Source organism: Grampus griseus (genome assembly GCF_964374135.1).
Source record: "Grampus griseus genome assembly, chromosome: 18".
Classification (NCBI taxonomy): domain Eukaryota; kingdom Metazoa; phylum Chordata; class Mammalia; order Artiodactyla; family Delphinidae; genus Grampus; species Grampus griseus.
This window is the reverse complement of record NC_139012.1, coordinates 14618771-14644840: the sequence shown is the minus strand read 5'-3', so window position 1 is coordinate 14644840 and position 26070 is coordinate 14618771. Positions and strand designations below refer to the sequence as shown.

Sequence of the window (26070 nt, the reverse complement as noted above, 5' to 3'; positions counted from 1 at the left end):
AAAGGATTAAATTAGAGAAGTGTAAACTTTCAACCATGATGAAGACAGTTGTGAAGCTAGTGCTCCATTTAAAATATTACATTGAATAAGAGTAATTGTTTTCCTGACTCTGCTGTGCCAGCTAACTCTTGTTAAGTGAGGTTTAATTGTGTACCTTCAGAAAAAAATATACATGGGCCAGTAAATTTAGTGTATATTTACATGAAGTTTGTGTGTCCTACCATAAATCGCTACACTGAAGTGTTCTGCCTGCACTTATTTATGAGATTAATTTATTAACTTCATTGCTTAGAGGCTGGTAATTTAAATAATCATATCTATCAGAAATGATCATTAATTTGCCCTTTTCTGCTATTGCAGTATGTGTCTACTGTGAGCACTTTTATTACCTTTCGAAGATAATATAATGGTCTCTTATTTGGCAAGTGATGAAGGTAGAATGAGTAGAAACCAAAATGAACACGATGCATAAAACACACTGACATATTTAAACGGACATTTTTCAAAAACTGCCTGCTGGCTTTAAAGAAAAGTGTAGCTTCAATCAGTTGATGTTATAATAAATCATTCTTTTTTAAAAAATTGAAGTATAGTTGATTTACAAAATTGTGTTAATTTCTGCTGTACAGCAAAGTGATTCAGTCACACACACACACACACATTCTTTTTTATATTCTTTTCCATTATGGTTTATCACAGGATATTGAATATAGTTCCCTGTGCTATACAGTCGCACCTTGTTGTTTATCCATTCTCTATATAATAGTTTGCATCTGCTAACCCCAAGCTCCCAGTCCATCCCTCCCCCATCCCACCTCCCCCTTGGCAACTGCAAGTCTGTTCTCTGTATCTCTGAGTCTGTTTCTGTTTAAGTTCGTGTCATATTTTAGATTCCACATAAAAGTGATATCATGTGGTATTTGTCTTTCTCTTTCTAACTTACTTCACTTAGTATGATAATCTCTAGGTCCATCCATGTTGCTGCAAATGGCATTATTTCATTCTTTTTTTATGACTGAGTAGTATTCCATTGTATATATGTACCACATCTTGTTTTTTTCAGAAATTTATTTTTAACATCTTTATTGGAGTATAATTGCTTTACAATGTTGTGTTAGTTTCTTCTGTATAACAAAGTGAATCAGATTTATGTATACATATATCCCCATATCTCCTCCCTCTTGAGTCTCCCTCCCACCCTCCCTATCCCACCCCCTAGGTGGTCACAAAGCACCGAGCTGATCTCTGTGCTATGCAGCTGCTTCCCACTAGCTATCTATTTTACATTTTATGCACCACATCTTTATCCATTCATCTGTCAATGAACATTTAGGTTGTTTGCATGTTTTGGCTATTGTGAATAGTGCTTCTATGAACATAGGGGGTGTGTGTATCTTTTTCAATAATAGTTTTGTCTGGATATATTCCCAGAAGTGGAATTGGAACCTCCATACTGTTTTCCACAGTGGCTGCACCAACTTACATTCCCACCAACAGTGTAGGAGTGTTCCCTTTTCTCCACACCCTCTTCAGCATTTGTTATTTGTAAGCTTTTCAATGATGGCCATTCTGACTGGTGTGGGGTGGTACCTCTTTGTAGTTTTGCTTTGCATTTCTCTAATAATTAGTGATGTTGAGCATCTTTTCATGTGCCTGTTGGTCATCTGTATGTCCTCTTTGGAAAAATGTCTATTTAGGTCTTCTGCCCAGTTTACAATGGGGTCGTTTGGTTTTTTGTTGTTGAGTAGTATGAGCTGTTTGTATATTTTGAAAATTAAGCCCTTGTCAGTCTCATCATTTGCAAATATTTTCTCCCAGTACATAGGTTGCCTTTTTGTTTTATGGTTTTCTTTGGTGTACAAAAGCTTGTAACTTTGATTAGTCCTATTTGTTTATTTTTGCTCTTATTTTTATTGCCTTGGGAGACTAACCTAAAAAAAGCATTGGTATGATTTGTGTCAGAGAATGTTTTGCCTGTCTGCTCTTCTAGGAGCTTTATGGTGTCATGTCTTATGATTAAGTCTTTAAGCCATTTTGAGTTTACTTTTGTGTATGGTGTGAGGGTGTGTTCTAACTTCACTGATTTACATGCATTGTCCAACTTTCCCAACACCACTTGCTAAAGAGACTGTCTTTTCTCCATTGTATAGTTTTGCCTCCTTCATCAAAGATCAGTTGACTGTAGGTGTGGAGATTTCTGGGCTCTCTATTCTGTTCCGTTTATCCATAGTCTGTTTTTATGCCAGTACCATGCCATTTTGATTACTGTAGCTTTGTAGTATTGTCTGAAGTCTGGGAGGGTTATGCCTCCTGCTTTGTTCTTTTTCCTCAGGATTGCTTTGGCAATTCTGGGTCTTCTATGGTTCCATATAAATTTTAGGAGTATTGGTTCTAGTTCTGTTAAAAATGTCCCGGGTAATTTGGTAACAATTGCCTTAAATCTGTGGATTGCTTTGGGTAGTATAGTCATTTTAACAATATTAATTTTTCCAATCTAAGAGCTTGGGATAGCTTTCCATTTCCTTGAATCACCTTCAGTTTCCTTTATTAATGTTTTCTAGTTGTCAGCATAAAAGTCTTTCACCTCGGGGATTCCCTGGTGGCGCAGCAGTTGAGGGTCCCCTGCCGATGCGGGGGACGCGGGTTCGTGCCCTGGTCTGGGAGGATCCCACATGCTGCGGAGCGGCTGGGCCCGTAAACCATGGCCGCTGGGTCTGCACGTTCGGAGCCTGTGCTACGCAATGGGAGAGGCCATGGCAGTGAGAGGCCCGCGTACCACACACACACAAAAAAAGTCTTTCACCTCCTTCATCAGGTTTATTCCTAAGTATTTTAATTTTTTATATATGATTTTAAAAGCGATTATTTTTTACATTCCCTTTCTGATATTTCACTGTTAGTGTAAAGAAACGCAACCAATTTCTGTATGTTAATCTTGGGTCCTGCTACCTTGCTGAATTCATTTATCAGTTCTAGTAGTTTTTGTGTGGAGTCTTTAGGGTTTTCTATATATAGTATCACGTCGTCTATATATAATGACAGCTTTACCACTTCTCTTCCAATTCAGATACCTTTAATTTCCTTTTCCTGTCTGATTCCTGTCTAAAATATCATTATTTTCATTCAATTTTTTATTGAAATTTTACTGATTTTGAAATACATATTTGGCATATCATAACGAAGAGAAATATTCTTATTTACTAAACCGTGTTCTTCCATCAAATACTGCTAAATAAACACGTGAAGTTGCCCAATATGTCCTTTTAGACTGACAGTGTAGACTTAAGTGGGGACCCTTACTGCAGTGGGAAATCCTTAAACTTATTTTTTTTTCTTTTTATGACAATCAGAAGTGGTTTGATGATAATTAGCAGAACATTCTTAAGGCCTAAAGAGTGTCAGAGGGCTCTGATTAAAGCTCAGAATGAAGCAGCTGCAGGCATTGGTCAGGGTCTCAGAAATGAGGGACTCCTCTTTCTGCAAAGAATGCCACGTTCATCCCCCAGTCGTTGGGGAGCTTCATCCCCTTTGACGAGTTTCCTAAAGAGAAGGTGAGGGAGGTGACAATAGAGAAAGGCTTTGATTATGAAATAGGTGATTGAACTTTAAGTGGGTATCCCTGTTCTCTTGAGCGACAAAAACCACCCTTCCCAAACGTGCTGATACTGTGAGCCCATTCGTTGCTCAAGAAGGTCTATCTTTTAAAAACAAAGAGGTTTTTTTTTGTGGATTAGCTCAGGTAATGCCTCTATAGAGTGTACATTGAAAACCAGGTGGACACTTCAAACCTTAGACCTCTTACAGGATGTAAATTTGCTCTATGAGAGGGGCCTGCAGGAAAAAATGTGATGGGCAGAGAAACGTTCTTGTCGTTATTATAAGCAAAGAGACCCTGTCTCACTTCTCCCAGTTAGGCTCAAAGCTGGTTCATTAACCTGGTCTCTTTCAGGCCCTTTATCTCCTCAAACACCAGTCTTTGAAGAGGCCCTCATTTGGGCCCCAGAGTAGAATCCTGCCCATGGTGTACAGCATTGGGGGGAAGGTGGAGGAGAGTCAGAGGAGAGGGAGGAATACTGGGGACCAGCCTCCCCTCGACTGGCCACGTCATTTGTGTAAACCTCATGGAAACAGCTAAAGGAAGAGAAGTCGCCTGCATATTAGAATCCTAGAGGTAATAATAATTACAGGGAGTAAAAAATTTTTATAAAAGTCTAAGTAAAATGATGGTTATTTCCCTGACAAGGAATTCTTACCTTTGCTTACATGGTTGCTTAATCTTTGATCCTAAATTTGAGAGTTGTAAGGGAGACCTTAAATTTGGCTCCAGGGATTTTTCAGTTCAATTCAATCATCATTTTGAAATGTCATACGACCAGTGATTTTCAGAGCTTTGGAGGCACACTGTCCACTTAATCAACTTTGTGCCGATAAAGCTCCCTTTATAATGTCTTTTTAATTTTGGGTTTTGCTTAGGGATACATCTTCTTTGGTGGCACACCATGTGTCTTCTGCATCCATTCCTCACCAGACTTAAAACGAAGACAATAGGGAAAGTAGGTACCGGAGGCTCTCTGAGTGTCATTCTTCATGGGCAGAGAAAAGAAATGTCTGCCTTCTTCATCTTTCTTCTCAGGCTTTTGTGAAGGGAGGAGGAATAGTCCAGCCCCAAGACCAGGCAGGATTTGAGGCTGGTGATTCCGAGCAGTTCCCGGGCACTTGTGGAAGACTCAGATCTCCTCTTGTTCCCGCATGTGTGCATCTCATTGTTCTATCCCCTTCACTGAAAGGAGCCAACTGGGCTCTTCTCTGCTGCCCATATTCTTGGGACATGGCTTACTAGAGCCTTCCAGAAGAAAACGTAAATGACCTGCATAAGCTTATGTACAAGATTCTCTCTTGAAACCCAGAAAGGCATATATTTCCAGAGTAATTTCCTTGTGGTTCCTCTCAAAGCAGATGAATAGGAAAAGCTTTTTAAATTAAAATAATTTTATTATGGCTCATGTCACAGTGGGTTTCAGGTTACCCTGCCCTTGCAGTTAGTAATGATGTTCTGTGAGGCCTGTAATCTTGATGCACAGGTGAGATAACAGGGGGATCAGCTGATGCAGAATCAGAAGCAGTCTCTTCATGAACAGAGGTGCCACGGGCTCCCATACTTGACATTCTCTTTGAACATATGGAGATGTTCCTTTCACACATATGGAGAGATTCCCCATCCCAGAAGGCTGTTGTACCAATGGAGAAAATATCCTAGTTCATTCTTCAGTGCCAATGTGCAAAAATTTAACAATTTTGCTTTGAGGCACAAACCTCAACTAATCATGCTGTTGGTATTTCCCAGTATCACACCAAGATTGACAATCAATTTATCTAGCTCTCTTGATGTAAAGTTACTCAAATTAGTATATCCTCATTTTTTTTCTGAGCAGATATTACCAGGAAGGTATTTTTAGAAAATCAAATCTTCCTTTCTCTTCTTCAACTTCTTTTTTTTTTTTTTTTTTTTTTTTGCAGTATGTGGGCCTCTCGCTGTTGTGGCCTCTCCCGTTGTGGAGCACAGGCTCAGCGGCCATGGCTCACGGGCCTAGCTGCTCCACGGCATGTGGGATCTTCCTGGACTGGGGCACGAACCCGTGTCCCCTGCATCGGCAGGTGGACTCTCAACCACTGCGCCACCAGGGAAGCCTCAACTTCTTCTTAAGATGACACATTTCCACACTTTCTTGTTAGTGTTCAGTCATCCAGAAGATATTTTGGAGCATACTTTGTACAGTGGAAAATTAATTTGGAGATACTATTTTGTAAAAAAGCATTTGCAACCTTATTAATGATTATAGGGAATTTTGGTGGTTTGTTTTGTATTTTAATTCTGTTCTGTAAGCATTCAAACATGAAAAGAGTTTAAGGTAATAACATTCACTATTTTGGGGTATTTAGGAACCAGTTTTATTCACTGGAACAATGAGGAAAAATCTGGATCCCTTTAATGAGCATATGGATGAGGAACCGTAGAATGCCTTAGAAGAGGTAATTTATTGAATGTAATTAACTTGTTAGCATCAGTATGTGTGTGTACTTTTATAGCAGCACAGGTAATTAAGGGGAGCTTATTGGTTTAACTGACTTTATTTAGCTCCAAGGAGAACACTGATGACATGGGTACATGTGTAAATTAAAACATGTATATTAATGGGGATGAAAACCAACAAGATAATGCCTTATGCTTTCATTTTAGCTTTTCCCTAGAACCCAAAGCAACTAGGTACATTATCTTGTCCTTAGTAGAACACTAAACTAGAAGTTATAATTATGAGTTCAAATTCTACTAAGTGACCTAGTGAATTAGTTACCTTAATTACTTTGCAATGTTCATTGTATTCCTCTGGTCTTAGGGAATATCAACTCAGTGGAGACAATAGTAGTTTTTCATTATTAACTGAAAGATAAATGAGATCATACCAACAAAATGCCATGAAGTTTCATAAGAGAGTGACTATAAAGGTAAATTATATAATTGGAATGTGATGATAGTTATTTATTGGCGATCATGTCCTTTTAATGCCGCAGCATGAATGCAGGTAAGAGAACCCTGGAGCTTTTGCTCAGTTTTTATATGGATCGGTTCATTTCTAGAGGATTTTCTGTTATTTGTGTCATGTTTCCCTTTGGCCCACTTCTTTGAATTTCCTCACCCTTGCGTGAAAAGGATTTTGACTTGTTAAATTGCTGTTGGTTTGTATATTTTGATACAAATTATTTTGTGTATTGGTCCTAGTTTTGCAAATTGATTCTACTAATGGCAGAAACTGTATCTAGACTTCTAAACCATAAACAGACTTCTAATTTCTCATAGGACCTAGTTCAGTCTTATTCTTTTAAAAAAGTAAGCACTTAATAAATAGGTACTAAATGTTTGATTGATCTCATTTCAGAGAAGTGTGGCTTATTTCTTTAAAAAAAATTTTTTTTTACACATATCCAAATGACTGTTCACACTGTTGTTTTGAATTGGTGTGTTTGTCATTTAGTGTCACCCTTCCAGGGAAGCTCCGAAATCTGTAATATATAGATGAGCTTTGACTGTGAGCAAGCAGATTTGGAGGCCTGACAATTTCCTGCAGGGAATTCTGGTTTCTGAAGGCATGTCGGCACTGAGTCTTTACAAACTACCCCTCTTTCCAGCAACTGTGGGGATTTTATTTTCCTAAATCAGGCTGATTGCTTCACCTTCTCCTACTTGAGAAGCAGTGGACCTCTGATTTCATTTAAGCTTATGAGTCTTTCTACAGTGAAATTCTAGAAAAGAAGAGGTGGGGAGAGCAGTTAACCATTAAATATAAAGAAAGAAGGATGATCCACTGCTCTTGAACTCACAAAACAGATTTAATGGTGAAACTGTGACATCTTAAAAAAAAACAAAACTGGAAGTACTGGTAAATTATTTTCCTATTTGTTTCCAAGCTCGAGATCTCTCCTAACAGAGTCTCAGGTAGTAAAATTACTCTAGAATTTTGGACAGAGAGGAAATGTTAATTGGGAGACAAATCCTGTAAAAAACTATCTTAGAACTGGGCCCTAACTTATACTTAATTCATCTGTAGGAGCCAAAATTTAGCTAAAATTTAGTAGCCTCTCAATTCTAAAAACGATGAGGTGGTGGAAGTGGTAGACAACACTGAGATCTGCCTTTATTTAAACCACATTTGGAACTTACTGTAAAAAGAAACATGAGTTTATTTCACAAAGTGAAGTGTGTGGTTTCCATGTATTGCTTCCGGAATTGACCCTATTACTTTACTGATATGTCTTAGAGTGAGAAATCATCCCATCATTTTGTCTAGGAATTGTTTCTTTATGATTTTTTAAAATAAAACCTACCACATCTTTTATTGAAAAACATACAAATATGTCATAAAGAAATAATTCCCAGAGAAACAGAATGATGGGATGATTTCTCACTCTAAGACGTTGCACTAAAGCAATGAGGTCAATTTTTTTTTTTTAATGAGGTCAGTTTTTAAGTGAACTAAAAAACTCCAGTCATTGGTTAATAAATGATGCCAAACTAGACATGTGAACCCAAACTCATAGAGTTGGCCTGCAAGTGAGAGGGCACCACTATGTTTTCCTCTTTAAGAACTTCAATTAAAAGAAAAAGATGCTTAAAAAAATTTTTTTTTAGGTCCTCTTAGTTCTGTCTCCTCCTTCTCCCTTGGTGGAGATGGACATTCAGAAGGGAGACAGTCCTAATAATGGTGCCCGTCTCATCTTGGTTACTTTTCAAAATATGCTGAAATATGTTTTTCTTATACTGAAGAATAGCCAGCTGACTGTAAACTGAAGAAAGTTCATCAGAAATTGGTGCCAATTAGGGCACCCGAAAAGCAAGGGCAGCTCTACAAATGTAGCGTAAGTAGTGAGTGAAGAAGATGAAGCACTTTATCACTCAAAGGTTAAAAGAGCACAGCAGATAAAACTCTGGAAATGAATCATCGATGTGTTGCTTCTATTAAAAAAAACAAAACAGCTTCGATACTGGGATTTACAATTGAAAGTGCTATGTCATGTCAGAACTGTGAAGAAATCACCCAGTTATGTTTCTATGTTGATAACGTTGATCCTCTGTTAGGACACAAGTATGTCTCATCATACTGAAAACCAAGATACAGAAATCTGCAGCCTGTGCATCAGGAACCACGTGATTCAGTCCTGGCTTTGGCGACAGGTCACATTTCCATTTCTCTGGGCCTTGTATTTAGGTGAGCAGGCTCTCCTTTTACTTCATTTACTGCTGGCTCTGCTCTACTAAAATCTCTTCCCCATCTGTTGACTGCATTTCACTCTCTCTTTCCAGCCCACACCAGCCTTTCTTTTTGAAAAGAACGTTCCATAAAATGTGGAAACCATCTGACATCTGTGTTAACTTCCTATGAGGGGCGTTGGCACCTGGTTGGTAGATACAGTACACGCAGATTACTTTGAAAATGTTTATGATGATAGAAATAAGGTACCCTATAAGTTCAGTTTATTTATATATTTTTAAAATTTTATTTATTTTATTTTTGGCTGCATTGGGTCTTCGTTGCTGCGCCCGGGCTTTCTCTACTTGCGGTGAGCGGGAGCCACTCTTCATTGTGGTGCATGGGTTTCTCATTGCAGTGGCTTCTCTTGTTGTGGAGCATGGGCTCTGGGCGCATGGGCTTCAGTAGTTGTGGCTCGCGGGTTCTAGGGCACGGGCTCAGTAGTTGTGGCGCACGGGCTTAGTTGTTCCACGGCATGTGGGATCTTCCCGGACCAGGGCTTGAACCCGTGTCCCCTGCACTGGCAGGCGGATTCTTAACCACTGCACCACGAGGGAAGCCCCCATAAGTTCAGTTTGTTACCTTTCAGTTTTGCTATAGTTTATTATTTTCCAAAGCTCAAAAAAGATCTGAAGTATTCTATACTGAGTTGTATAGTTTTTAATAGTATTATATGCTCCATTTTCCTTAAATTATAACTTTTTTAAGTTCTTTCCACAGTTTAAAGTATGATGTTATGATATCTTGGAGCCAGTTGTTTAATAATATATTCCTTTTATACTTATATTTAATAAGAAAATAGTGTTATATATAAATTATCTATTTATATGGATTTATTTTCTAATTTATAGGAACAGACATGTCACAAGAAGAGAGGAACTTGTGGCTTCATTCATACAGCCAACAAATATCTACTGAGAGCTTTCTAGACAGCCATTGTTTCAGATTCTGGGGTTATCACAGTCATTAAAAGAAACAAAGTCTCTACCCTTTTGGAACTTAAATTCTCCTGGGGAAGATGGAAAACAAGCCAATGCATATGTAACAAAGTCTCAGTGCTGATACTTGCAAAGGAGAAAAATAAAGCAGAACAGGAAGAGGGGCTAGCTGACAGCATTATTAATAATGGGCAATATCTGTTGATCTCTTTGTATCAATCACTGTTGTAAATTCTACACATAATGACTCATTTTATACTCTGACAATGTTAGGAGGTAAACACCTTTATTATACTATAGTCTTATTTAGAGTTTAGGAAGCTAAGATAAACTTCAGGAAGTTGCCCAATTGGCAGAGCCAGGTAGGACTTATGCCCCGGCTGTCTGGCTGCAAGGCTCCAATTTTTTTGTTTTAAAATTTTCAGATCACAGGAACTTGGAAGGAGTAGTATGATGAACACATATGCACCTTCACCTTGATTCACCAGCTGTTAATATTTTTCCACATTTGCTTCCTCTCTTCCATATATTTTGCTGAACTGCTTGTAAGTTGTAGCAATGTTTATTAAAAGTTGCAGTTCACCTTTAAATACATAAATATACACCTTGCAAGAACAAGGACATTCTCTCACATAACACAGTTTTCTAAATCAAGAAATTTAATAGTAATATCACACTATTATCTGTTTTCAGATTCTCCAGTTGTAACTCCTAGTTATTACTGTCTACTGCCTCTATTGTGTTTTTTTCCATTCTAATATTAAATTATACTGGGTTGGCCAAAAAGTTAGTTCAGTTTTAAGTAAAAATAAAAGACATTTTTCATGTTCACCAAGACCTTTATTGAATGATGTATTCGTTAACCGAATGAACTTTTTGGCCAAACCAATAACTTGAATATATGATTATACTATAGAAAGCCTTCATATTCTTATTATTCTCATAACCATCCCTGATTCATAAATGAAGACAGAATCTCAGAAAACAGTATTTTCTGAAAAACACTGCTTCTCACAACCCTTATTCCTCATGAGGCAAATATGGACAACTGGAAGGAAAGTAAAAAACCAGATTAGTGATGAGATGCCATCCCAGTAAGGGGCAAGTGTAAAATTATTTCTTCGAAGTCAGGATGTCAGTTTTAAGAAACACCAACCCACTTGCACCACAATACAAATCTTACCCTTTAGATTTTTGTACTTTTCATGCAGTCCCTAAATACGAATACCATATTTAATCCTAACTCTGAATTCCCCTTTCTTGGGATTGGACTTCATCAGGAGCACAGTTTGGGATCACATTCATAGAAGTGCTTCAGCATTTAGGATACCACGAAAATATTGCCCACTCACCCTTGGTGTTTTGTTATTTGACACTATAATTGTGTCCCTGATCATTGGCCATCACTCATCAATCTGTTGGTGTCTTAATTTGAAATGTATTTACTCTTTGTTCTTTAACTTCAAATACAGCCTGAGTTTGGATCTTGTTCTGTAGTACTTCTCCAAAATAAATATTCGTTGAATTGATCCCTACCACCCAATGTACTTTCAGATTAACTTCGGAAGTTGAAAGCTTGGTTTTCTTTTTTATCTTATGATTACAGTTTTATGAAGATACATTAATATAAACACCACCTATACCCATAGTCTGGGGGAAATAAGATGTTATGTTGTATCCTGTTTTTCATGGATTTTCATTCACTGCAAGACATTTTTGACATTGAAGAAAATGCACTTAACTGGTCCAGTATTTATGAGATTAAACTTGGGAAAGAACGATTACCAGAATAGGCTCCAGGATTACTAATGTATGAGGTGCAGTTTGCCATTGTTTGAATTCGTATTTTTTTAAACTTTTAGACCTTCCGAAATTGTAAAGTGCTGATAAGATTATATCTAAAAGAACCATACTTCCCGTAATATATATATATATGTATATATATATATTTTTTTAAAGTTTCCCTTTAATGTACCAACCCATATGCAAAATGTACTTTGGTAAACTTGACTCAACCATAAAATCATTTTAACTTTTCCATTTAAACCACACTGGGAGAAATAGCTTCATTTTTTGAGAAACTTCCTTAACTAATCCTTAGGTGGGGTTTCTGGTAGGTGTCATGTGGCAGGGAAGGGGGACACTGATATTTTCCTGTCCTGACTTGACTCTACATCTTTCTCAGTGAATGCTAATTGGAAATAGCTCTCCCCATCACGTGGCTGTACATGTAAGATACGTAAGAAGTCATGAGGACTTCAAAGCTCTAATGTCTAAGAGGAGTGTCTGCTTCAGTAGCAGTTTGTTCAGGAAAAATGTTCTTTCTGTATCCACAGGTATAATTTAAAGAAGCCATCAGAAGTGTTCCTGGCAAAATGGATACTGAATTAGCAGAATCAGGATCGAACTTCAGTGCTGGACAGAGACAACTGGTGTGTCTTGCTAGGACTATTCTCAGGAAAAGTCAGATATTGATTATTGACAAAGCCACATCAAATGTGGACCCAAGGTATGGAGCTGAGGTCCATGAAACCTGGTATCCAAAATTTAAGTGTTGTAAATGGAAAACATTTAGTGATGCCGAGAAATGTTTCTAAGTGTTCTCTTTGCCCGAAAGATGTCTCTTGTTAACATTAATTCCAGAAAACAAAAGAAGAAACCAAAGCATGTTATATGGTGTTAATGTTGTTACTAGGCATCCTATGAGAGCTAGATTCCTAAATCCAGCTCCTGATAGTTTCAAGCAATTTTGAGGGAAGACTATTTTCCATTGTTTTATGAAAAATAGTAAATTTCTAAGACTTTTTATACTTAGTTTTTTTAGGAAAAAGATTATGTCTTGAAATATTGATTTTAAAAACATTATAATATATCATGATATTTTAAAGTCTTAAGTCCACTTTTCCTGTCTATACTGAACTAAATCAACTTTTCTGATTCCAGAACTGATGAGTTAATACAAAAATAGTCCATGAGAAATTTGTTCAGTGCACTGTGCTAACCATCACAAACAGATTGACCACCATTATTGACAGCGACAGGATAATGGTAAGACCTTCACCTGTGGAATTTCACTTGTTTCCATTTATGTTCAATTTTTCAACACATCCTTCCTTGTAAAACTTGATAGGAAGGAACCTCCAATAATTTAATTTTCTCTTAGTTTCTCCTCTCATTCCTGACAATAACTCAAGTACTTAACTGTACTTTCACAATGTGCTATTAAATACTATATCCAGTAATTTCATATTTTCATGTTAACACATTACTGACTGGGGGATTTTTGCAGAAATTAACACCTGTGGCTGGCGATTTGTTATGTAAGTGAATATTGAAATGTCTCTGGTCGATGATGTTCAGATAATAAAAGACATACGTCTCTGGTCCTTAATGAGTTAAAAGTTTATTAAATTGTCATTTTTTTAAGATGGCCAACCATGAAAATATTCCAAACCCAACTTATGGCTTCATATTTCAGAGAGGTAGAAGATGGTCATCTTGGCTGTGTCACAATTGTTTCAGCATTTTTGGATTCCCTTAATCAAAAAATTAGCCTTTCATGTAGACTGCCATGAGGTTGTTGGCTAGGGTTGCAGAATTTCTCAGCTGTTGCTGTCAGAGGGGAGTCCATGAGAAGAAAGGGCCTAGTGAGAAAAACAAAGTATTTCAACAGAAAGGATTTAATATAGGAAATTTGTTACACAGGAATTGGAGGGCTAGAAAAATGAAACACTGGGGTAATAATTTTAGGAAGCAGCTACTGTGTCCTAGGACAGATCTCCAGAACTAAGAACTCAGAAAAGAGGCTCTAAAGAGTCAGTGCTCAGACTTCCAAGGAGAGGTCACTGCCTAGTTGCTGGCCATATTTGTGAGGGAGCACAATGAGGCTAGTTCTCCATGTGCTAATAGAAGCTGGGAGCTGGAGTCAGGTCCCACTGCTGAGATGATGCTGCAGGAGCAGCAGAAACCAGGTAGACCATTAGCTCTGATTCCCACCTTCAGTCTCCCTCTAGTGCCCCCTACTGACAAAACCTAACAGAGGCTAGCTGGCCAAAGGTCTTCTGACATGAGATTTGCAGAGACCCAGCCTTTGCATCACAGATGAGAGTACAGAAACAAAAGTGGATCAGGGGCTGAGATACTGCATATAAACAACTAGTAAGTCTCACACAGTAAATCTGGACTCTGCACACAAAGCTTGGGCCTCTGGATATCTGTCTAGTATCTTCCTTCCAGGTTTGATTGGCTTTTTCTTCCTTAGTAATTTAATATTTCCTTCCTTCCTCCCTCTATTACTTTTCTCTCTCATTCATCTTCTTTCTTTGTTCTTTCCCTGCTGAGTTTCAATAAATGTTAGGGTGTGGCTTCATAAAATGATAAGGGAATCATCCCTTAAAGGAAAAAACCTTTGGCTGCATATAATCTCAAGGAATGCAGGGTATTTTAAGGTTAACCTGTAGCCTGTGACAGTGAGCTGATTTCACTCATCTTATGGATGGTATAACTACTGTCAGGAGACACCACAGTATCCAGTGATGCTGATTAGTAATGAAACAGATAAAGAATGCCTGCATATAATGCATAGGAGGCAACAGATGAAGTTATTTAACCAGTGAATTTGATGGTCCATAAAAAAACAAGTAATAATCAGTAATACCCAAACTTCCTTATGTTTAATGATAATGGTACTATCTCTCTTGACTTCTTAGGACGTTTCTGGAATATCACCTCCCATCCTACTTCACATTCATTGTCAGATGGGATCATCAGTGGGGGCATTGAGTAGATAGCAGAGTGTCAGCACTGAAGCAGTGCCTTTAGCCTCACTCCCCCGAGCTGGACGTGCACAGGAGTGAGCTCTGGGGAGGCAGACGACAGGAGTGGGGCATCCCCAACCAAAGGGATGCTCTGGGCTCCAAGCAGTGTGTCTGGTCATCTGGAATAGGACATCACAGTAGGAAGCAGGCCTCTCCTGCAGACTTTCATGAGGGATCAGGTAACATTCCAAGATTGCAGGACAGTGACTCTTAAATTCCAGAAACGTTTAGCATCAGGCATCCTTAGTCCCTCATTTTGTGTGTTTTTTTTAAAAAAATTATGTATTTGGTTGCACCAGGTCTTCGTTGCGGCAGGAGGACTCCTTAGTTGTGGCTCGCTGACTCCTTAGTTGCAGCATGCAGAGCATGTGGGATCTAGTTCCCTGACCAGGGATCGAATCTGGGCCCCCTGCATTGGGAGCATGGAGTCTTAACCACTGCGTGCCATCAGGGAAGTCCCTCTCGTTTTGTGGTCTTGAATGAATGCTAATTGGAAAAGTAACATTTTAGTTCTGCTTTTTACCATCACTTTGTTGTTCTTAGCGCTCAGCATTGCAGCATTGTATTTCTCAGACTATCCCCAAAAGTGTCCTCCTTCCACAATAAACGAATGATGCTGTGAAATCTACCTGTTTCAAGCCCCTTGCCAGGCTTTAGAGGCAGCAGCAGAAAGATGGCTTGATCTCTAGCTCAGTTAGGGGTCCATTCAAATAAATTCTTTTCTCCTAAATATACCCTGGAGTTTTATTTTTGGTTTTTGGTATTGCAGTCACCTTGCAATATATGGTCGGTTAGGGAAACAGTGAGGCAGGACAAAACTTGCCAGACGTGTCAGCTCTTCAGTCCTAAGTTTTATCCATCAGCACTTGATCCACAGGTGTGAACGTCCATAGATGTGAATCAATCAGCTTCGTTGCCGTTATCAAAATATGTCCATTTGTTTAATGCTTTACTTACCAGTATCTTCTGGTAAATTTCTATAGCCTCAAATTTTTCTCTCTTGGTAAGTGTTGGTTTTACAAAGCAGTTTACATCCTGGTCCCTCCCCACCTTTCTAGTTTTGTCCTTCTCAGCTCTCCCTCTTTCCTTTAGAGCTAAAACCACATTGATGGTCTTTCAGTTCTCCAAATGCAGTGTTCACTCTCTCTTACAGTTGTGCACTTTCTCGACTGTTGGTGGCTTAGACTAAGGTGCTGGCGGTGGAAATGGTGAGATGGTTGGATTTGGGGTGGATAACAAAGTGGAGCCAAGTGGACTGTGTGATGGATCGAACGTGGGATCTGAGGGAAGAGAGGAGTTGATACTGGTTTCTGGGTGTGGAGACTGACCATCTGGGTGAATGGGGAAGACAGAGGGAGAAGGGAAATGCAAGGGTTCTCTTTGGAGCCTGTCACCTTTGCGATGACTGATGTTTTTCATGGTGGACCTCGTCCTTCACTGTGGAGCTGCCCTTCCCACTCCTGTGTTGGGAGACATTCGGTTTAGGGCTCCCTGGCCAAGATTTCATCAGTGATAACACGGGGAGGTCCCACCAGGAGTTGTAAACTTGGCCACTGGTTTATATCCTGGTCCTAGCTGGTTGCGGTCGCTGACTCCTTTGGTAGGAATGGCAGGATTAGACCTCAGAGGACCCAAGAGACATGCATCCCCTAGCTTCAGAGCTGGGGAATTGTCTTCTGTGCTCCATCCACCACAGGTGTAAACCCTGTATTTTGTTCTAGAGCTTATGATTATCAGTTGACTTTCAATTCAACAAAAACACCAATAAATAATCTTTCTCAAAACTGATTTTTTTTTAAACTGATTTTTGAGGCAGTTTTTTTTCTTGCTTGCTTTAGAAATAAAGGCATACCTTTTTCTATTGCACTTCACAGATACTAATTTTTTTTTTTTTTTTTTTTTACATATTGAAGGTTTGTCACATCTCTGTAGAGCAAGTCTATCAGTGCCATTTTTCCAACAATATTGCTCACTCCGCGTCTTTGTCACATTTTGGTAATTCTCACAGTATTTCAAACTTTTTCACCATCACTGCATCTGTTACGGTGATCTGTGATCAGTGATCTTTGATGTTACTACTGTGACTTGCTAAAGACTCTGATGATGGTTAGTGTTTTTTAGCAATAAATTATTTTTAAATTAAGGTCTGTACATTGTTTTTTCCACACAATGCTACTGCACACTTGACAGGCTGCAGTGTAGTGTAAATCAGGAAATTCATGTGACTCACTTTATTGCAATACTCACTTCATTCTGGTGTTCTGGAACTGAACCTGCAGTATCCCCTAGGGAAGCCTGTACCTCTTTCCTTTGTGGAAAGCAAGTAATTGTTCTGAAAGCTTTGTTTTTTTTTTTTTTAAGTAATGACAGATTCCAGAAACCCAATCCAGAATATCAAACCATACTCTCAGGGATTGGGCCTGTATTTTTTTTTTTTTTAACATCTTTACTGGAGTATAATTGCTCTATAATGGTGTGTTAGTTTCTGCTTTATAACAAAGTGAATCAGCCATACATATACATATATCCCCATATCTCCTCCCTTTTGCGTCTCCCTACCTCCCACCCTCCCTATCCCACCCCTCTAGGTGGTCACAAAGCACCAAGCTGATCTCTGTGTGCTATGCAGCTGCTTCCCACTAGCTATTGATTTTCCATTTAGTAGTGTATATATGTCCATGCCACTCTCTCACTTTGTCCCAGCTTACCCCTCCCCCTCCCCGTGTCCTCAAGTCCATTCTCTAGTAGATCTGCGTCTTTATTCCCGTCCCGCTCCTAGGTTCTTCATAACCCTTTTTTTTTTTTTTTAAGATTCCATATATATGTGTTAGCATACAGTATTTGATTTTCTCTTTCTGACTTACTTCACTCTGCATGACAGACTCTAGGTCCATCCACCTCATTACAAATAACTCAATTTCGTTTCTTTTTATGGCTGAGTAATATTCCACTGTATATATGTACCACATCTTCTTTATCCATTCATCTGTCATTGGACATTTAGGTTGTTTCCATGTCCTGGCTATTGTAAATAGTGCTGCAGTGAGCATTGGGGTACATGTGTCCTTTTGAGTTATGATTTTCTCAGGGTATATGCCTAGCAGTGGGATTGCTGGGTCATATGGTAGTTCTATTTTTAGTTTTTTAAGGAACCTCCCTACTGTTCTCCACAGCGTCTGTATCAATCTACATTCCCACCAACAGTGCAAGAGGGTTCCCTTTGCTCCACACCCTCTCCAGCATTTATTATTCGTAGATTTTTTGATGATGCCCATTCTGACTGGTGTGAGGTGATACCTCATTGTAGTTTTGATTTGCATTTCTCTAATAATTAGTGATGTTGAGCATCCTTTAATTTGCCCCTTGGCCATCTGTATGTCTTTGGAGAGATGTCTATTTAGGTCTTCCACCCATTTTTTTATTGGGTTGTTTGTTTTTTTTGCTATTGAGCTCCATGAGCTGTTTGTGTATTCAGGAGATTAATCCTGTTGCTTCGTTTACATATATTTTCTCCCATTCTGAGGGTTGTCTTTTTGTCTTATGCTTTTTTGCTGTGAAAAAGCTTTTAAGTTTAATTAGGTCCCATTTGTTTTTGTTTTTTTAAAAATTTTATTTTTTTATTACTTCTGGGTACGCTGGGTCTTTCTTGCTGCAAGCAGGCTTTCTCTAGTTGCGGCGAGCGGGCTTCTCATTGCAGTGGCTTCTCTTGTTGTGGAGCACGGGTTCTAGGCATGCAGGCTCAGTAGCTGTGGCACGCGAGCTCTAGAGTGCAGGCTCAGTAATTGTGGCACACAGGCTTAGCTGCTCCGCGGCATGTGAGATCTTCCCAGGCCAGGGCTCGAACCCGTGTCCCCTGCATTGACAGGTGAATTCTTAACCACTGCGCCACCAGGGAAGCCCTATTTGTTTTTGTTTGTTTTTGTGGTACACAGGCCTCTTACTGTTGTGGCCTCTCCTGTTGCAGAGCACAGGCTCCGGACGCGCAGGCTCAGGGGTCATGGCTCACGGGCCCAGCTGCTCCGTGGCATGTGGGATCTTCCCAGACCGGGGCATGAACCCGTGTCCCCTGCATTGGCAGGCGAGCTCTCAACCACTGCGCCACCAGGGAAGCCTGCCCTAATGGTTTTTATTTTCACTACTCTAGGAGGTGGGTCAAAAAAGATCTTGCTGTGCTTTATGTCAAAGAGTGTTTTTCATATGTTTTCCTCTAAGAGTTTTATACTGTCTGGTGTTACATTTAGGCCTTTAATCCATTTTGAGTTTATTTTTGTGTATGGTGTTAGGTAGTGTTCTAATTTCATTCTTTTACATGTAGCTGTCCAGTTTTCCCAGCACCACTTATTGAAGTGTCTTTTCTCCATTGTATATACTCTTGCCTCTTTTGTCATAAATTAGTTGACCATATGTGCATGGGTTTATATCTGGGCTTTTAATCCTGTACCATTGATCTATATTTGTTTTTGTGCAAATACCATGATGTCTTGATTATTGTAGCTTTGTAGTATAGTCTGAAGTCAGGGAGCCTGATTCTTCAGGGTAAAATTTTTTGTTCTAATTCTGTGAAGAATGCCACTGGTAATTTGATAGGGATTGCATTGAATCTGTAGATTGCTTTGGGTAGTATACTCATTTTCACAACACTGATTCTTCCAATCCAAGAACGTGCTATATTTCTCCATCTGTTTCTGTCATGTTTGATTTCTATCATCAGTGTTTTATAGGTTTCTCAGTACAGGTCTTTTGCCTCCTTAGGTAGTTCTCTTCCTAGGTATTTTATTCTTTTTGTTACGATGATGAATGGGATTGTTTCCTTAATTTCTCTTTCTGATCTTTCGTTGTTACTGTAAAGGAATGCAAGAGATTTCTGTGCATTAATTTTGTATGCATCAACCTTACCAAATTCACTGATTAGTTCTAGTATCTTTCTGGTGACATCTTTAGGATTTTCTGTGTATAGTATCATGTCATCTGCAAACAGTGACAGTTTTACTTCTTCTTTTCCAATTTGTTGCTTTTATTTCTTTTTCTTCTCTGATTGCCGTGGCTAGGACTTTCAAAACTATGTTGAATAATAGTGGTGAGAGTGGGCAACCTTGTCTTCTTCCTGATCTTAGAGGAAATGCTTTCAGTTTTTCACCATTGAGAATGATGTTTACTGTGGGTTTGTCATATATGGCCTTTATTATGTTGAAGTAGGTTCCCTCTATGCCCATTTTCTGGAGAGTTTTTATCATATAAATGGGTGTTGAATTTTGTCAAAAGCTTCTGCATTTGTCAAGATGATCATGTTTTTTATTCCTTAATTTGTTAATATGGTGTAGCACATTAATTGATTTGCATATATTAAAGAATCCTTACATTCCTGGAACAAATCCCACTTGATCATCATGTATGATCCTTTTAATGTGTTGTTGGATTCTGTTTGCTGGTATTTTGTTGAGGATTTTTGCATCTATGTTCATCAGGGATATTGGTCTGTAATTTCCTTTTTTCTGTGATATCTTCGTCTGGGTTTGGTATCAAGGTGATGGTGGCCTTGTAGAACGAATTTGGAGGTGTTCCTCCCTCTGCAATTTTTTGGAAGAGTTTGCGCAGGATAGGTGTTAGCTCTTTCTAAATGTTTGATAGAATTTGCCTGTGAAGCCGTCCGGTACTGGTACTGGACTTTTGTTTGTTGGAAGATTTTTAATTACAGTTTCATTACTTGTGATAGGTCTCTTTATAGTTTCTAATTATTCCTGGTACAGTCTTGGAAAATTGTACCTTTGCAAGAATTTGTTCATTTCTTCTAGGTTGTCCATTATATTGGCATATAGTTGCTCACAGTAGTCTCTTATGATCCTTTGTATTTCTGAGGTGTCAGTTGCAATTTCTCCTTTTTCATTTCCAATTTTATTGATTTGCCCTCTCCCTTTGTTTCTTGATGAGTCTGGCTAAAGGTTTATCAGTTTTGTTTATCTTCTCAAAGAACCAGCTCTTAGTTTTATTGATCTTTGCTATTGTTTCCTTCATTTCTTTTTCATTTATTTCCGCTCTGATCTTTATGGTTTCTTTCCTTCTACTGACTTTGCATTTTGTTTGTTCTTCTTTTTCTAGTTGCTTTACGTGTAAGGTTAGATTGTTTATTTCACATTTTTCTTGTTTCTTGAGGTGAGACTGAATTGCTATAAATTTCCCTCTTAGACCTGCTTTTGCTGCATCCCATAGGTTTTGGGTCACTGTGTTTTCACTGTCATTTGTTTCTATGTATTTTTTTTTCTCTTTGATTTCTTCAGTGATCTCTCGGTTTTTTAGTACCACACTGTTCAGCCTCCATGTATTTGTGTTTTTTTACAGTTTTTTCCTGTAATTCATTTCTAATCTCATAGTGTTGTGGTCGCAAAAGATGCTTGATACAATTTCAATTTTCTTAAATTTTCTGAGGCTTGATTTGTGACCCAAGATATCATCTATCCTGGAAAATGTTCCATGTGCACTTGAGAAGAAAGTGTATGCTGCCACTTTTGGGTGGAATGTCCTATATCAATTAAATCTACTACCATTGTGTTACTGTTGATTTCCCCTTTTATAGTTGTTAGCATTTCCCTTATGTATCGAGGTGCTCCCATGTAGGGTGCATAAATATTTACAGTTGTTACATGTTCTTCTTTGATTGATCCCTTGATCATTATGTAGTGTCCTTCCTTGTCTCTTGTACCATCTTTATTTTAAAGTCTATTTTATCTGATATGAGTGTTGCTACTCCAGCTTTCTTTTGCGTTCCATGTGCATGGAGTATTTTTTTCCATCCCCTCACTTTCAGTCTGTGTGTCCCCCTAGGGCTGAAGTGGGTCTCTCGTAGACAGCACATATAGGGGCCTTGTTTTTGTGTCCATTCAGCCAGTCTGTGTCTTTTGGTTGAGGCATTTAATCCATTTACATTTAAGGTAATTGTCAATATGTATGTTCCTATTGCGATTTTCATAATTATTTTAGTTTTTTGTTTTTTTTTTCCCTCTGTGTCTTTTTCTTCTCTTACGTTTCCCGCCTAGAGGAGTTCCTTTAGCATTTGTTGTAAAGCTGGTTTGGTGGTGCTGAATTCTCTTAGCTTTTGCTTGTCTGTAAAACTTTTGATTTCTTGGTCAAATCTGAATGAGATCCTTGCTGGGTAGAGTAATCTTGGTTGTAGGTTTTTCTCTTTCATCACTTTAAGTATATCCTGCCACTCCTTTCTGGCTTGCAGTGTTCCTGCTGAAAAATAAGCTGATAACCTTATGGGGATTCTCTTGTATGTTATTTTTTGCTTTTCCCTTGCTGCTTTTAATATTTTTTCTTTGAATTTTATTTTTGTTTGTTTGATTAATATGCATCTGGGTGTGTTTCTCCTAGGGTTTATCTGTATGTGACTCTCTGAGATTCCTGGGTGGCTATTTCCTTTCCCGTATTAGGGACGTTTTCGACTATAATCTCTTTGAATATTTTCTGAGACCCTCTCTTTTTCTCTTCTTCTTCTGGGACCCCTATAATTCGAATGTTGGTGCGTTTAGTGTTGTCCCAGAGGTCTCTGAGATTGTCTTCAATTCTTTTCATTCTTTATTCTGCTCCTCAGCAGTTATTGCCACCATTCTGTCTTCCAGCTCACTTATTCATTTTTCTGTCTCAGTTATTCTGCTATTGATTCCTTCTAGTATATTTTTTATTTCAGTTATTGTATTGTTCATCTCTGTTTGTTCTTTATTTCTTCTAGGTCTTTGTTAAACGTTTCTTGTATTTTCTCGATGTGTGCCTCCATTCTATTTCTGAGATTTTGGATCATCTTTACTATCATTACTCTGAATTTTTTTCAGGTAGGTTGCCTATTTCCTCTTCATTTATTTGGTCTTGTAGGTTTTTACCTTCATCTGCTCCTTCATCTGTAACATATTTTTTTGTCATCTTTTTTTCTTTGATGGGTGGGACTGTGTTCCTATCTTATTGGTTGTTTGGCCTGAGGCTTCCAGCACTGGAGTTTGTAGTCCAGTTGTTCAGGGGTTGCTCCCATCCCCAGAGTCTGGTAGGTGCCCTAGTTGTGGGGAGATGTGAACTCTGCATCCCCCTACTCCACTATCTTGACCACTTTTCTGCCCTTAGGAGACTTAATAAATGTTTCCAATTAAATGACATGGGATGGAATTAACTGCAATACTAGATATGGAAGAACAACCTGTGTCCTGTTTAGAGTTGCTGCATTATTCTCTTAAGATACAGTTACTCTACATGAAGAACTAAGTACCACCTAACATCAGAACTATCTTTATAGCTATGTCATTTGGGCCAACTGTTTCAGATTCTTTTTTTCCCTCTAAAACCATTATGCAAAGCCACTAATAAGTAGAAAGGCAGAGTTAAGACCCCCTTCCTCTCCCTTTTAATTTTTAACTAGGGATATATCAATGTGCACAAAAGGGCTGAACAGCAGACAGCTGAAGAGAGAAAGAAAAAGAAGCAAAGAAAGATAACTTGTGAAAACAGATTCAGATCCTCGGCAGTTCAGATTGGGCTGTTCCCAGGTACTGTGCGGGCTGTGAGCATTAGAATTTGAAGCTCAGTTTCTTACTTGCTTCTTTAGTGTTAGTTCAAGAAAAAATTGGATTTCTAGGGATTTCTTCTGTGCAGAGAAATTCTGCTAATGCTGCTTATGTAGCAGCTCTTTTTGCCAGCCTTTCACTCTCAGAATAATAAACTACAATCAAAGCCAAGTTGAAGAAGCATCTTAACCTCTCAGACAAGGGATTCTGCTCCTCTTAGCAACTAACATAATCCAGGACCCTGTCGACTGAAAAAGAAAAAAAAAAAAAGCACAACCTGGAAGCTGAGTGTTACGTTTTATGTGGTGGACATTGTGAGGACTTAGGGACAAAGCATCTCATAACACTGAGAAATGGTTCTGAAGAGGCAAGGGGATGAGCCAGTATACGTAAGAGTTTTTGCAACAAAAGACCAGGTAGTCAGAACATTAAAAGATTACTGTTAATCAAAGAAAACCAGACATCCCAAGTTAATGAATTAGTGCTTTTCTATACATGGGAAGATGCAAAGTCTGGGCTCATTGAAATTCCTTTGATGTGCACCTCAGCTGTCTGAGGCCAGTATCCTGTGTTTTTCTCATCCTGAGTCTCCTCAGCGTGCACTGTTGGGGGTGGCCGCACACATTCTGGTTCTATCCTGAGTTCCCTCAGGGCTTATTGTCGGGGCAGCTGTAGTGTGGTGGCTTGATGGCTGCAACATCCTTTGTTCACTGATATGACAGGCAATTTTTTAGTTCACAACCCTAAAGAAATTCTGGAGGCATTTACTTTTTTCCCAAATACTAAGATTCTGTCAAACCAACTTAACAATTGCTGTCAGGTCACTGCCATCTGGTTTGTATGACATCAACCTGATTTTAGATAGAGTTTGATTTTCTTAAATCAAGAAATTTCCCAACTCTGTGTATCTGTATAAATAGCCGTTAAAGCTCAGAGTCTGAGAACTAAAAGCACTAACTAATGATAACCACCCCAAATGCCCTGGGCAGAATATAAAATGCCAGACTGCTGAGTGCTCTACTTGATGCACTGTGGTGACCTAAATGGGGGGGAATCCAAAAGGGAGGGGATATATTTATATGTACGGCTGATTCATTTTGCTGTGCAGCAGAAGCTAACACAACGTTGTAAAGCAACTGTACTCCAATAAAAATTAAAGAAATCATAGTCTAAAACTCATTTTTCTTCCCTTCCTATAACATTATAGTAATAAAAGGTTAGGCCTTTATCTGCCTAGTAAAACAAGTTAATCAAACCATTAAAATACCAGCCAGGCCTACCACCCAAACAGATTTTCTCTATTCTTCCCCTCCTGTTCCTTTACAAAATATTGTCTGAGTTATAATACTTTATTGTGAAACATTGTGTGCAATGGGTTTTTTTCCTGCTGATTAACAGGTTTTGGATTCAGGGAGACTAGAAGAATACGATAAGCCATATGATTTGCTGCAAGATAGAGACGGCCTGTTTTACAAGATGGTGCAACAACTGGGCAAGGACGAGGCTGCAGCCCTCACTGAAACAGTAGAACAGGTAAGCCTGCCACAGGGAGTTGTGATTAAAGTTTGTCTCCAGGATTTACTCTTCACACGATCTCTACCAGGTGTCTGATAAGCACTCTGTGCCCTTTTCAATTATAAGCCTCCAGAGACAAAGCTTCATGACTGGGTCTTAACAACACACTGCAAGTTGAAGGTGGGTCTGCTGAGCACCTGCAGAAGCGGTGAGGGTGGGGTGCAGGCCGTGCATGTGCACATGAGCCTGAGAGATTTCAGATTGGACTTTGCACACGTTTCCACTTCATGGGTTCAGATTCCCACACAGCACAGAACACTCATTTTGCAGACCCTCTACGTTTCATTCTGAGGGGTGCTCAGCACATTGTGATACGAGTGCTGTCAAGGAACATCCAGGAAGTTTGAGGGGAAAAACATCTGGAATATTTCTGGCCTAGGGAGATCTACCAGGGAAAGGTGTAGGTCACTTCTATTTTCTCATCTTCTAGGAGGAAAGAAAACTCCTACATGATACTGTCACTTTCTCCCTAATTCTTTGTTGTTTAGAATTAGGTCCAGTCGCCCCCCCTATGCTTCCTGTACCTTCTAGAAGATGAAATTGTCATCAGGACAAATCAAGAATTCACAGTAACCCTAACACTGTAGTGAATGGTGCTTGAAGGTTTACAAAGTATTTTCAGAGATGAGATGTGTGAAAGCACTAAGCACTGTACATGGCGTGAGAAAAGTGCTTGATGAGTAACATTTGGGTCACGTACATTTCTAACAATGGTCAGGTGGTAGTATCTCCTATAGATGTGATAACTGAGGTCTGGTTTAAGGGTTATCCATTGTCATGCAGCTGCCTGTAATTCCTTCTGGAACAAGGTGGGAGTGGGGTTGATGGAAGGAGGGAGGGAGGGAGGGGAGGTCTGGTGTTCTTGCCCACTGAGATGCGTGGCTCACATGGGAAGAGGTTTCCGACTGTATATGATATCTTTCCATCAAAACTTTATCTCTGGGCATTAAATTATGGGTGCATTTTTCCTGATTTATACTTTTCTGCATTTCTGCATAAAATTTCTTGTAAAATATTTAATCCATCAGTTAAAGAAAACATGTCCCAGTATCTAAGTAATTCTTTAGGAAGGTTTATCTAAAATGTAGCCTAAGTTCCCTCTGTCACTGTTTCATCTCATTCCTCCTCCTTAGAAATGAAGAGCAGTACCTTCCACTGTTCACAGAGTAGGAAATAGTCCAGGGTCACAGAGCTGGCTGAAGAATGGGCAGAGTTGGAGTTCACATCTAGGTTTAGGGATGATGAAGTCTGTGTTCTGAACTTTTCCTAAGTACTTATATTGTATGCGAACGTACAGCAGCTGCCCTTGGAGCCCTATATTTTTTTATGCCTGAAATTCACACAGCACTTTCATTTACTAGAGTGAGACCTTCCTTCTGAAGACCTGATA

General features: G+C 38.9%; 1 protein-coding gene across 1 annotated transcript in view; it reads left to right on the top strand.

Annotated features, from left to right (window-relative positions):
- LOC309835743 (ATP-binding cassette sub-family C member 4-like) overlaps positions 1-26070 on the top strand; it is a gene marked incomplete at its 5' end in the record, with an annotated part of 121253 nt that overhangs the window by 79646 nt on the left and 15537 nt on the right. Inside the window, 7 exon segments of the mRNA XM_082675358.1 lie at positions 5941-6012; positions 6016-6030; positions 12079-12081; positions 12085-12251; positions 12686-12705; positions 12708-12790; positions 24504-24659. Of these exon segments, the coding sequence (XP_082531484.1) occupies positions 5941-6012; positions 6016-6030; positions 12079-12081; positions 12085-12251; positions 12686-12705; positions 12708-12790; positions 24504-24659 (516 nt within the window).